The 12,844-nt window shown below is 36.4% G+C and overlaps 2 protein-coding genes and 1 pseudogene across 2 annotated transcripts; all 3 read left to right on the top strand.

Moving 5' to 3' along the window:
- Positions 1–1,115: 1,115 nt before the first annotated feature.
- Positions 1,116–3,398, top strand: LOC122316887 (annotated as a pseudogene).
- Positions 2,812–5,350, top strand: LOC122316888. The gene is made up of 2 exons (XM_043133716.1): positions 2,812–2,951; positions 3,553–5,350. The coding sequence occupies exon 2, from the start codon at positions 4,506–4,508 to the stop codon at positions 4,995–4,997; it is 492 nt and encodes a 163-aa protein (XP_042989650.1). The 5' UTR covers positions 2,812–2,951; positions 3,553–4,505; the 3' UTR covers positions 4,998–5,350.
- A 6,253-nt stretch (positions 5,351–11,603) lies between these two features.
- Positions 11,604–12,203, top strand: LOC122316319. The gene has a single exon (XM_043132850.1). The coding sequence runs from the start codon at positions 11,604–11,606 to the stop codon at positions 12,201–12,203; it is 600 nt and encodes a 199-aa protein (XP_042988784.1).
- The last annotated feature ends 641 nt before the right edge of the window (positions 12,204–12,844 follow it).

Here is a 12,844-nt window from a genome sequence, read left to right as displayed (position 1 = left end):
CAAAACGAACGTTTTAGTTTTAAAAAAAGGAATATGACACGTCACGTGTGTGGTGTAGGATACTGTATAGAAGGATCATAATAAAAAGGCAGTAATTGTTGGTAAGAGTTTTGCTACATATCTGCCACTGTTCACGGCAGATCTATAGCACACCTAACGTGTAATATATTTTTTTATTTTTTAATACAAACCCGACGTGCATCCCTTCCCCCTACCCAATTCCCTCTCTCAACTCACCCAGCCCTGTCGTGTGCCACCGGCCATCACCATCGGCTCCCCTTAACATCGACCACCTTCAAGCCTCCACAGCAGTCCCCACACGCAGTCCCCTCTCTCAACCCAAAATGGGTTCTCCTACACAGTTTCTCCCTCTTGCCGCTGCTACCACTGCGGTTGTCAACCTCCAACTCCACCATCGGTACTGGTGGAATCAACCGCATCGTATACTCCTCATTTGCCGCATCGCGTACTCCTCCCTCGCTAAGCAACTAGCATTGCGTTTGGCCTCTATCTGCCACTGTCGCCACCAAGCAGTGCCATCGACTACCTCACCGGCTCCCCTTCACACCGGCGACCCTCCAGCCACCTTCGAGCCTCCACGGTAGCTCCCGTACGTCAGCCCAGCCACCGCCACCAAGCCCCACGACCTCCTAGCAACTCCCACCATCGAACCCAAGTCACGACAACCCTTTTCTCCCTGTCCATTGCAGCTCATAATTCGAAATGGGTCTCCCCCTTTCTCGCCACCATGCCGCTGTTGTACACTAGCCCAACCACCACCATCGAGCCCCGTGACCTCCCAATAACCCCTACCGTTGAACCCAAGTCACAATAACCCCCTCCTCCCTCTCCATCGTAGCACACAAATGGGTGAAATGATCCATTTGAGAGAGGGAACGTGTAGTTGTGGATAAATTGGTAATTTTGCCCATACCACGTATGGTATGTGTTTGGCTAATCCAAACAATGGCTGATCCAATATTTTCTCTTGCTAATAAAATCAAACAAACTACAAAGTACAAAGGGTGAGCCCATCCGTTGCTGTTAATTGTTATGGTCTCTCTCAAAACGACGTCATCTTCCACTCGACCAGCCAAATCCAGCATCTGGTAATTGTACACTCACTCGATAACAAATTCGTTGCTTTGCTTTCACACTTCGTATCAATGAATCCTCTCCTCCAGGGCGTTTCGCAGACCTCCAATCGGCCGGATGTTCCAGTTCTCTCCCTCCCTCTCACGCTCCGACCCGATCAGATAAATAACAATCCGAACTCCGAAGACCGAGAGACAGAGAGAGTGAGAGAGCGGCAACAACATGTTTTTGCTGGACTGGTTCTGTGGAGTCCCGGCCTCGCTGTCTCTGGCAAAAGGAGGCGAGGATCTTGTTCCTAGGCGTCGATAATGCCAGAAAGACTACCTTGCTCCATATGTTGAAGGACGAAGTTCGCTTTCTCTTCTTATTTTATCCGAGATTATGCCCCTTTTAACTTTGGACTTTTGTTTATTCGTCGTTTCTTTAATTGAGGATCTGATGGATTGCCTGGGCAAATTCAGAAAATGAATTACGCACACATATACAAACATATATAGTTTGGAGTTCATGTGTATGTGTAAATAAACATAAAGCTTAATCTGACCTCAGTACTTAGTGGAAGATCTAGTTAAGCCGAACATGTGTTTTATGTTTTTTTAAGCTTCAAATTAGTGGATGACCAATTGTGCTTTCAATTCCCCAATTGAACAAAGTTGATTTTGATTATTATTGTTTTGTGTGGCAATGTTGATATTTCTTTGTTGATTTCCAGAGACTGGTACAGCATCAGCCGACACAGTATCCTACCTCGGAGGAGTTGAGTATTGGAAAAATCAAGTTCAAGGCATTTGATTTGGGAGGGCATCAGATCGCTCGAAGAGTTTGGAAGGATTACTATGCCAAAGTAAGCTTTTGGCAGTGTCTCTCTATGTGGATTCACATCCTTTCCCAATCTTTGCTTTAAAGTTGACTTCATTGGTTGCTTTCACGTAGTTGTACAGTTAGTAGAATTAGTTTCAAATGTTGCGAAAATTTTGTAATTAATTGGCTAGGTTTTCCATGTTTTGATAATATCAATTTGCCCTCAAAATCTGATTTTCCATAACTTGGGGTATGGTAATAAGTTGTGTGTGCGTGTATTCCTCGTGGGGGACGATGTATTTAGATTCTAATATTTGTGATCTCAATCAAGTCTTCATTCTTCTTTACCCTCCTATGCTAGCTGTCGAGTGCAACCATCAATACATTGTCTGATTGTTCACTAAATTTGATGTTGTGCTTATCCTTTCATTTGGTATAGATACTTAGACCTTTATTAGTGGTATTAAGCCATGAATCCCTCATTAAAAGTGTAATTCATTTATCTATTTCTTTCTTTTGTATAGAATTTCTTTATTTTTGTACTGATAGAAAAAACAAACTAGGATATAATTCCCCTGGTTTCCTTGTGTAATCATATATTGCTATCCATCACCATGCTGTTGTATTGAGTTTACCAATAAAACTCTTCTTGTCTCATGTTCTTGTTTTAAAGTCTGACCTTGGACGTGCTTTTGTAATGTCTTACATCTTACATCTTGGTTGTGCCTTCTCACTTCCCAGGAATTTATATATAGTTTGAAATATCTGTTTGTTATTTTGGCTTCACATGATGTTTTAATCAGCAACATGTGCCGGTATTATATATTTGTTTTTTCATTTTACAGGTGGATGCTGTGGTGTACCTGGTGGATGCCTATGACAAGGAGAGATTTGCGGAATCAAAAAAGGAATTGGATGCACTCCTTTCTGACGAGGCCCTTGCTAATGTCCCTTTTCTTGTTTTGGGAAACAAGATCGATATACCATATGCTGCCTCGGAAGATGAGTTGCGATACCATCTTGGCCTGACCAACTTTACTACTGGCAAAGGGAAGGTAAACCTAGCAGACTCTAATGTCCGTCCATTAGAAGCATTCATGTGCAGCATCCTACGGAAAATGGGGTATGGTGATGGTTTTAAGTGGCTTTCTCAATATTATACATCAAATAGGCTAGTGGTCAGCTAGATATTTACGGTCCCCTGTACCTGGAAGTCCCACCAAACCGCACCCCAAGGTACCAAAACATGTATTAATTACCGTTTGTTTCGGCCTCAAAGTGGCTTTAAATTGGATGTATTGTGTTTGGATATGTGTGGAAGGAAGTTTTAATGTCACCGACTCACCGCTCTTTAGTTTAGTTGTGGTAGCAAATCTTATGGGCACTGTAATTTGTTATTTGTTATGTGATAAGAGTCATAAAATAGTAAACTGTATTTGTTTGATGTTTCTGGCGGTATCTGGAATAAGTCAAGAGGATACAAAAGCGTCCATGTTTCTTAATTCTAGTTTTTTATATTTTTTTGTCATGTTTCTGAATTCTAGTTGTTTGCCAAAAGGACCAGAACTTTTGGACTGTCTATCCTCCCGTATATGTAGAATCGTATGCGATTTCCTCGTGAATTGCAAATGAAAATACTAACATTTTGCGTGGCAGGAATCTCCCCCTTTGAATTTCATGGAATTGAGCTGAATGAAATGGTCAAATGAGACTGAGGTTGCAGATACTCAGGATTCTCTGCGGTCTCCAAAGGTTGGCCAGGCAGGTGAATCAAGGTAGAGCTTGTCAAACTACCTCAAGGCTCAATCCCCAAGTTCGGTTTGACCCTTGAGACGAAATGGTAAAGAATTAGTGTAAGTTAAGGGTTCAATCTTTCTTTTCACCAGACGAACGGGCCAACATGCTATCAGACGTAAATTGATACTCCATTTTTTGTTGTCCAAGAATCACGTTAATTTTAATCCAACCGTGACACGTTTAGATATTTTCCTTTTTTTTTTGTGGGTCAAAGATATTTATGTCCTGGTAAGAGGCTGATATTGTTCATAATGACGCCAAGCTTCTTGAATCTCGACCACAATTAAAAGTCCTTGGTGTCATCCCTTAAAAGCGCACAGCCACAAAACGTTGTTCATCATATCATTGCTGTCTGTGGCACGTACTCGTGTTGTGGAATCCTTAATCATCCGCCACAAACATCAAATCGGTATGTCTACTGTTGTGGTCGTACTAATATACCCACCTCCAACGCCATAAAATCAAGCAAGACAAAAGTATCCAAACAACCTTCCACCATAGGAAATTTAAGGGCAACCCGACATCAACCCACCCCTTCAAACTACAGTAAGATGTCTATGAGGACTCAGCGTCACGGCCACGCCCAAACCCAACACCAACTGGACATAAAATGATCCGCGTTTTTGACACTGTCATCAAAATATCAGTCCTAACCTGTTCTCTAGTCTTCCATTTTGACCCTTTTTTTTTTTCTTCCAACTTCAAAAGCTATTTAAACCAAAAACCTTCACTCCCCCCAGCTCTCATAATTCCCATCAGCCATAGCCCATAATCCTCGCACCCCCTCCTCTCTCTCTCTCTGACTACCCAAAATGGGAAACTATGCTTCTTGCTACTTTCCTAGTTTATCAAAATCTGAAAAAGCCAAACTCTTTGATGCTCATGGTAATTACCTCCAGCAAGTCAAGCTCCCTGTTAAGGCCGCGGAGCTCATGCTGGAACACCCCGGCCACGCCATTGTTCCGGTGGAGGAGCTACGTCGAACTCGGTGCATATCAGCAATCCGGGCCGACGACGGGCTACTGGGGGGTAAGGTTTACTTTCTGGTACCCTCAGGTAGGGTTCACTGTAGGATTTCCGAGTTAGAGATGATGATCATAGAGTTAGCTTGTAAGAAGAAAGCGAGAAAATTGAAGCCAAGTGGTTCCAAGGTTTCACCGGCTATGAAGATGGAGTCGAAGGAGGTGGGAGGAGAAGGTGAGGGTGAGGTTTTGGGAGGGGAGGCTTCTGGCCTTCCTGGTCACCATCTGGGGAACCATAGGCGATGGAGTCCTGCTTTGGAGCCCATTTACGAGGCTTTTTGAGAAACAGAAACTGCCTCTCTTGGTTGTTATTCATTCCCCTTACTTATCTACTGGATGGAAAAACCAGAATATGTAGTTAGATATTAAATTTTGAAGTATTTTCTTCAACTACTATTGTTTGAGTTGAAGACAATCGATGCTCAGAAGGATGCGATCGATGCTTCCAAGTTACTGAACAAATTAAACGAACAGAATTATGATCTGATCAATATATGGTAGATCAACAGAGTTATTGCATATCGTCGAGGATATCCACGGCCACCGCTTACATAGAGACTTCATACTTGACAGTGAAGTAGCCTTGTTGTTTTGACCCAAAAATGAAATTATGAGAAAGAAGCTTCATTTTTCTAGGTTTGAAAATGCCAAAGTAGTTGGTAAGCAAGAGTTACCTAATGCTTGCTTGCAATTATTTTATATTTTTTCGAGCAAAAATAGCTCATTCTTTAATAAAATCACTAAAGAATAATGGTAAATACAATATTTGAATGTCTAAGTCTCAAATACTTCTTTTAAAAATATGTGAGATCTACTTTTAAAAAAATAATTTTTCACAAACGTTTTAAATTTATTTATTTATTTATTTTTTAAAAATGCCATAAACTTATTGTGGCGGAACCACATATATTTTAGCACTTCAAATATCATTTCTTATAAATCATGATTAAATGAGAGACAATTTTAATATGATTTTATGGGTGAAGTTGAAAGGATAATTATCATAATTTTACATATAGAGTACTTACAATTAGAGGGTATTGAAGACATGGTACTTTCATCATATTATAAAATGTGATGAAGACTAATTATGGTGGAATGATATACTATTTTAGAACTATTTACAAGTTATTTTAATTTTAAATTAACAAATGTAATTGTGCCACTTTTTATTACCTATAATTTTTTCCCAACTCTTTTTATTTTTGGTGATAATGAACCATTATGTTGGGATGAATAATGACATTCATACTATTATTTTACGTACGTAAATACGTTTTACAATCAATAAATGTAATAGTGCTAGTACTTCAATAAAAATTTTTTGGATGAGGCTACTATGCCGCCCAGCGTTTACCGCTAGACGTGCCGTCCTTTGCAATTTTTTTTTTCATATATTTTTAATATATTTAAATATTTTTTAAAATTAAAAAAATATATCAATACACTTAAAATCACTTCATTAATCACCAAGTAAAAAAGCAAATTTGCTGAGCGGTACACTTGAGCGGTACCGCCCGATAGGCCTATGCTTTGACTTCGACAGTTCCGACTTTGTTGCCTCATGCTTTTTGGACCACCCATTACTTGTTGAAGAACGCATGATCTATATATATATATATATATTAATACAAGGGAGTAATTGAAAATTATGAATTCTAATTTTCTCTCCAAACACTAATTATTATATAAGTTATGTTATACACAGTCATATTTGTATACTCATTATATATTCTACTAATATAATTGGTCAAAATAATTATTTTATATTAAAAAAATGATAAGACCTATCATATTAGTAAAATGGAGAAAAAGTAAACAAAAGTGACTATATACAAAATTTTTGTTATTTTATATATTCATCATCTCATGATTTTCATTCTTTTCTTTCACCTATATCTCTTCTGTTTTCCCATTCTTTTTTATGTTTTTAAACTTGATATATATATATATATAGATATTACAATACAATAAAACTTGATCGATATTATTGCGTAAGAAATTAATTAAAGTTTCAGCAATATTTCATGTATGATCGGTCTTTCGTTCCTAATCTTGAAGCAACTTGTTGCGTTTAGGCAATGTTGTATTTGCTTGGAGGCTATGTTTGTCACAACCTTAATTATGGGTCCAATAAATCAAGGACCAGCTAGAATCTTGAGATGCTACGTCAAACATTGATCCAAACTCATCTATGACAAATATATAAATATATATATATATATATTATACATAGGAAAATATTTTAATCATAAAACAATTTTATAAAAGTAAATTTACAAATTGATATAACTTGATATGGTAAGTTAGATTATATAAAATTCCTTATAATATAACATATCAATTTATAATTTTATTTTATATAATATTTTTATGTCTATAACAATTTTCGGTACCTTACAATGTTATTTACCGTTCAAACTTCCAAAGGAATTTATATAGCAGTATATACTGTTCAAATGAAAATTATCTTGTTTGAATGAGTATTAGGGATAATATTTTTATCCTAAAATCTCAAATCTGTTTGAATACGTTAGATTGTATAATTAATTCTTATACATAATTTAGAAAGTCCTAGACAATTCATAATAGAAATAACAGTCAATTTCAAAGTTTGATTAAACAGTCTATAAGAATAAATATATTGATTCAGTTAAAAAGAAAAACATCATCTGCAGCACCGTATTTGGTCATTCGAAGCACCTGAAATTAAGATTAAAAAAGTCTTCAATCAATAAATGTAACCAGAATTGATTCAGAAAATTGAATATTGTAAAAGTAGAATTTAATTACCATTAATACCAATAAAGATTAAGTTAGTTTTGATATCAACTTATTTTTGTCCATACTCCATCAGTCATCGTCAGCTATACTAGGATTTACAATTACATCTGTGAAATGATAAAATAATATAAATTAAATAGATATATGAAATCATAAAAAAAATTAAATAATCAATAACCCAAAAAAAAAAAAAAAGACAAGTAAAATAAGGTTACACTTTTCAAGCCTATAACTCTCATCATTAATGCCAATGCTATCTAGTCCAAGGGGCATATCATTGATCCAGTTCTATGTGCAAACGAGGGCCTCCATGGTTGATGGTGACAATGAACTCTAGAAAGCATCCAACACTCGACCTCCAATACTAAACACCGACTCAGATGCAACCGTAGTAATTGAAATGGCTAGCACATTTTGGGCAATACGGGAAAAGATTAGATAGTTGTTGGAATTAGTCTTCCACCAAATTAATATCTCAAATACAGGACTAGGTGTCTCAACCTCTTCCATAAAATACCGTTCAACATCTGAAGTATACCCCATAATATTTTTCGATGCAACGAGTTGATGATACTCATTCATAACGTTGTAATTCCGATGGCGTCGATGCAATGTTCCATCTAGGCTAAGGTCATCGGAGGGAGGTGTTGGAGTCGAGTGTGAGGTACCCACTGTAGATGAAGGCTGTCCACTATTTGTAGTGGTTGTACAAGTTATCGAGATTGGTTTTAAGCGTTGTAATAAACGATCCAACCTTCCTTGCCCCAATGATGGGATTAGCCCAATATTCTATCATGATCAACTTGATTCCTAGGTCAAGGATCACAGCCACAACGAGTAGTCTATTTATCTTCTCAACTTTTTTTCAGTATTTATTATATTTGATAAGCATCCTCTGAGCCATACTAGATAACAATTCGATAGGGTAATCACAACCATCTTCCAAGTGGTGGTATAGCGCCGAGATTTGACTGAACCACAAGTTTGCAGTTGTATATGTGGATCTAGATATTGTCACAATAATGTCATTAAAATCTGTAAAATGTGACAAAGAACCTTATACTTGTCCAATCATATGTGTTCGGCGGACCGAACCCCTTTCCTGCAGGCTTCAACAAAGCATACTTAAGGCCCCTATCCTCCACCTCACTGCCATTCAACTCTAGCACTCATTTTTTCTTCCCTCTCAACTGTTTTTATTTTTGGTTCCTCACTCCTTTATCTTATTTCAATTTCTTAATAGTTAGTCCATCAATTAAAATACACCTATAATTAAAAGAAAAAAGAAAAGAAGAAGAAGAAAAGAACATCATGACAACTTGCCACTTTCCTTTCTATGATCTCCCTCTCTTTTCAATCCTCTCAGATAAAAAATTTTAAAGAACTGATATTTCAATAAGAGAAATATCAGTAGATCAATAAGATCAATAAGAGAACCCAAATAATTACTTGGAGATACAAAGTGTATAATTTATTCAATAGAAAAAAAGAAAAAAAAGAATTGTATGTAAAGATAACTAAACTATGTAAAACAACTTATCTTGTGATGGACCCTTTTAATTTTTTGTGTTACCTCTATCATTATTTTATAAATTATAAGGACTTCAATCAAAGATACCAACCAATATATATAAAACAACAACCAAAACAGACTGATCCACGATATATATATTAGAGAAGAATGATTAAAGCCCAAACAATGGGAATTCTTAATTCTTTTACTATAACTTCTAATGATTAAAGCCCAAACAATGGGAATTCTTAATTCTTTTATTATAACTTCTTCTTCTTTTCACTACCCCCCCTTTTTTTTTAATATTCTTCTTTTCACTAGTTTTTTTTTTATAGAGTTATTACTATAACTTCTTCCATTAAATTATAACACATGCCTGTAGAAATTAAGGGTGTTTAACACTTTACAGAGTACAAAAAAAAATATTGTCATATCACTTTTGAGGATTTTTCTAACTTAGTTGATTGAAGTTGTTAGTTTGTGTTTATTTACACTTATATGGAGCACGATTTGAGTCTTTGAGATGGTTGCTAACGAGTTTGTGTTTATTTTTTTTCGTTTGTGACATTTCCACAAACACGTAGCGTTCAAAGTCCAAAATCACAAACTTTAACAAAAGAAACATTAGAACCCTCTTTTCCACAATACATTCATTCACACAATTAATTATTTTACATAATCTAATTTCCAATTTGAATAAGAAATAATATAAAAAATTCGGAGCAAATTCCTAAATTTAAAACCCTAAAATTTAAAATTACCAATTGAGAAAAATTGGGAGGAAGAAGGCACTACGGCGACGGTGACATGAAGTAATCTAGGCGGAGTGACGTTAACGGTGGAATCCTACTTGGTCGTGGGCTGTGGCGTCTTGTGGCGTGAGAGGGCACGATGAGTCTGTGAGAGAGAGAGAGAGAGAGAGAGAGAGAGAGAGAGAGAGAGAGAGAGAGAGAGAGAGAGAGAGAGAGGGGACCGAAGGAATTTGGTGGTCGTATATTCAAAACGGCATCGTTCCCATTTAAATGGAATGATGCCGTTCCAGTCAATAGTTGAAAAAAATCTATATGCAAAACGACTAAATGAAAAAAAAAAAAGAATTTGAAGTCGGAATTCGAAACCAGTGGGCTACGATTCCGACTTCAACTTCTGTTATGGACTAATTCCAACTCTGATTTCCGAACACTCCGATTCAATCGGAGTCGAAATTAGTAGAAATCGGAGGGGTTGGAATTTTGCACACCCCTACCGCCTGAGTGGAAAGAAAGAGGGGACCGAAGGAATTTGGTGGTCGTATATTCAAAACGGCATCGTTCCCATTTAAATGGAACGACGCCATTCCAGTCAATAGTTGAAAAAAATCTATATGCAAAACGACTAAATAAAAAAAAATTAGAATTTGAAGTCGGAATTCGAAACCAGTGGGCTACGATTCCGACTTCAACTTCTGTTATGGACTAATTCCAACTCTGATTTCCGAACACTCCGATTCAATCGGAGTCAAAATTAGTAGAAATCGGAGGGGTTGGAATTTTGCACACCCCTACCACCTGAGTGGCATAGTAGCATTATGCTAATTTTGTTATTTGAATCTCAAATTTTCCATAAAGGAAAATGATTAACTTACGACTAGCTTACAACTCTTCATTATATAAATTAACTTGTAAAAGAGTTAGAGGCTGTTTGGATGGTGAGAAGAGATGATATAATTTTACAAAAAAATTAAAAATTGAATAAAATATTATTAAAATATTTTTTTAATATTATTATTATTTTAAAATTTTAAAAAATTGAATTATTTATTATATTTTATGTGAAAATTTGATAAATTTCTTATCGTGATTTTGTTTTTGGACAGCCGGTGCCAAGAAAAAAAAAATCTAATCCTTTTGTAAATCATCCTAATTATCACACAACATATAATTAATTAATTATATATATATATATATATAAACAATCCACTCGCTAATTATCTAAATCGTCTGCCCGTATAAGATCGAAGGATTAATGGACGCTTCTAGATTATTTGATTAATATATTATTTTCTTTTCTTCTCTCTAATTTATAGTTGGACATGGGACAGCTGAACAACTACGTATGATTTAAGGATGCTCAGTTAATTAATTTAATGCACAGTTACCCTTACTAAAAATATTAATAATAACAAGGAATAATGGAGTACGATACATGAGTTGAACCGTTCCTTGACTTATTTTTCTTACAAAGGACTCGGCCCCAAGATCATTCAAAGCATAAGGCTAGCTACTAAACAAAGCAGAGTGAGTGAAAATGAGGGCAGGTCAAAATGTCAATATCTTCGACCAGTCTCACCTCAATTCCAACGACCCCATCGAAGTACGTACTTAGTTTAATACCAAGTCCACCATTGATATGGCCAACACAAGCTGGAGCAGTTAAACCAACACCTCCTACAAAATCCTACACCCCCCCAACTTTTTAATAAAAAAGCAAAACACACATGATGTTTTAGTACTGCTCCAGATTAATGTTCTTATCTTCTGCAACACCTTAATAATTAACGTACGAACACTGATCCCTTTGAGCCTCTCTCTCGCTCGCTCTCTCTCTTTTCCATGGGAAACTACGTCACATATCGACCATCAGATGCCACTGGCAAAGTTATTCTATCGGATGGCACCGTCCATCAATTTGATAAACCATTAACCGTGGCTGAGCTCATGTTAGAGCACTCGCAACATGTTGTGGTTGAGTTGCACTCGGCTGTGAATGAAAAGAGGCCAAGTCCATTGCCTGCTGACAAGATTTTAGAGACCAAAAAAATTTACATAATGCTTCCAGTTAAGCGAGGGAGGCGGCCTGCTGCATTGTCCAGTGAAGAAGTTCGACGGATTCTTTTGACCGCAAATTCAGTACTTTGGCGTTCGAGGCCGTCTGTTTTTTCTTCGCCAAGGTTTCTTCCTAATTTGTTTGCTCGGATCTGTCATACAGGTTTAGGGGACGGACAAGGGGTTCATGTGATGCACAAGAAGGAAATTAGCGGCCTAGAGCAGAGGACGGAGAAGATCAGTTTTGTGCCGGAGTTCTTGCCGGAGATTTTAGATGGGAGGCCGGAATATATGAGTAGGCAATTATCAGGCAAGGGGTGGAAGCCCGGTTTGAATACAATAAAGGAGAAGAAGGTTAAGAAGAAATTGCTGCATTGGGTGTTTTAAAGGTCAAATTTATGGAGTTTGATGAGTACGTAGGTTGTCATGTGTGGGAATGCATGTTATATGAGTTGATCATAGTCAATGGAGCTAAATGAATCGACAAAAATTATTTAGTGCTATTAATATATATATATATATATTCTCTATTAAGTTGCATTAATGTATTCCCATCTATGAAATTATTAAAATCTTTTCTCTATTGTAATAATTTCAGTCATGTATGCATTATATATGCACTTGTGCGATCCCAATTAGTTTTGATTGTGCTTAAAGCTCACTAGTACGTACAGTAAAGGTCTGGGAGATCCCGGAGGAGGACCATCTAGCTACAAGATTGCCACCTTCTCAATTAATTGTTATGATAGAATAGAGAGCTTTAGTATTACTCAGTACTTATCATCCCACACAATATACTTATTTTTTAATTTTTTATTTTATTTCTCTGAAACTAATTTCTTTTACTCATCAACCATACATCACATATTCGGTAAGGGAAAAAAAATTAAAATTAAAAAATCATGTGTGGTGTGTGGTGTAGGGATTATGAAGAGCACAATTTTTTCTAGAATATAGATTAATTAGTTTCTCATTGTTTATGATTTAAGGATTAATGAATAAGAAGAACATTTATAATTAATATTTAA

Source organism: Carya illinoinensis, chromosome 7 (assembly GCF_018687715.1).
Source record: "Carya illinoinensis cultivar Pawnee chromosome 7, C.illinoinensisPawnee_v1, whole genome shotgun sequence".
In the NCBI taxonomy this organism is placed as follows: Eukaryota; Viridiplantae; Streptophyta; class Magnoliopsida; order Fagales; family Juglandaceae; genus Carya; species Carya illinoinensis.
This window is presented reverse-complemented; position numbering and strand designations above follow the sequence as displayed.

Excerpts from the sequence above, each read along its gene's own strand:
- LOC122316319 (XM_043132850.1), top strand. The coding sequence starts at position 11,604 with ATGGGAAACTACGTCACATATCGACCATCAGATGCCACTGGCAAAGTT.
- LOC122316888 (XM_043133716.1), top strand. The coding sequence starts at position 4,506 with ATGGGAAACTATGCTTCTTGCTACTTTCCTAGTTTATCAAAATCTGAA.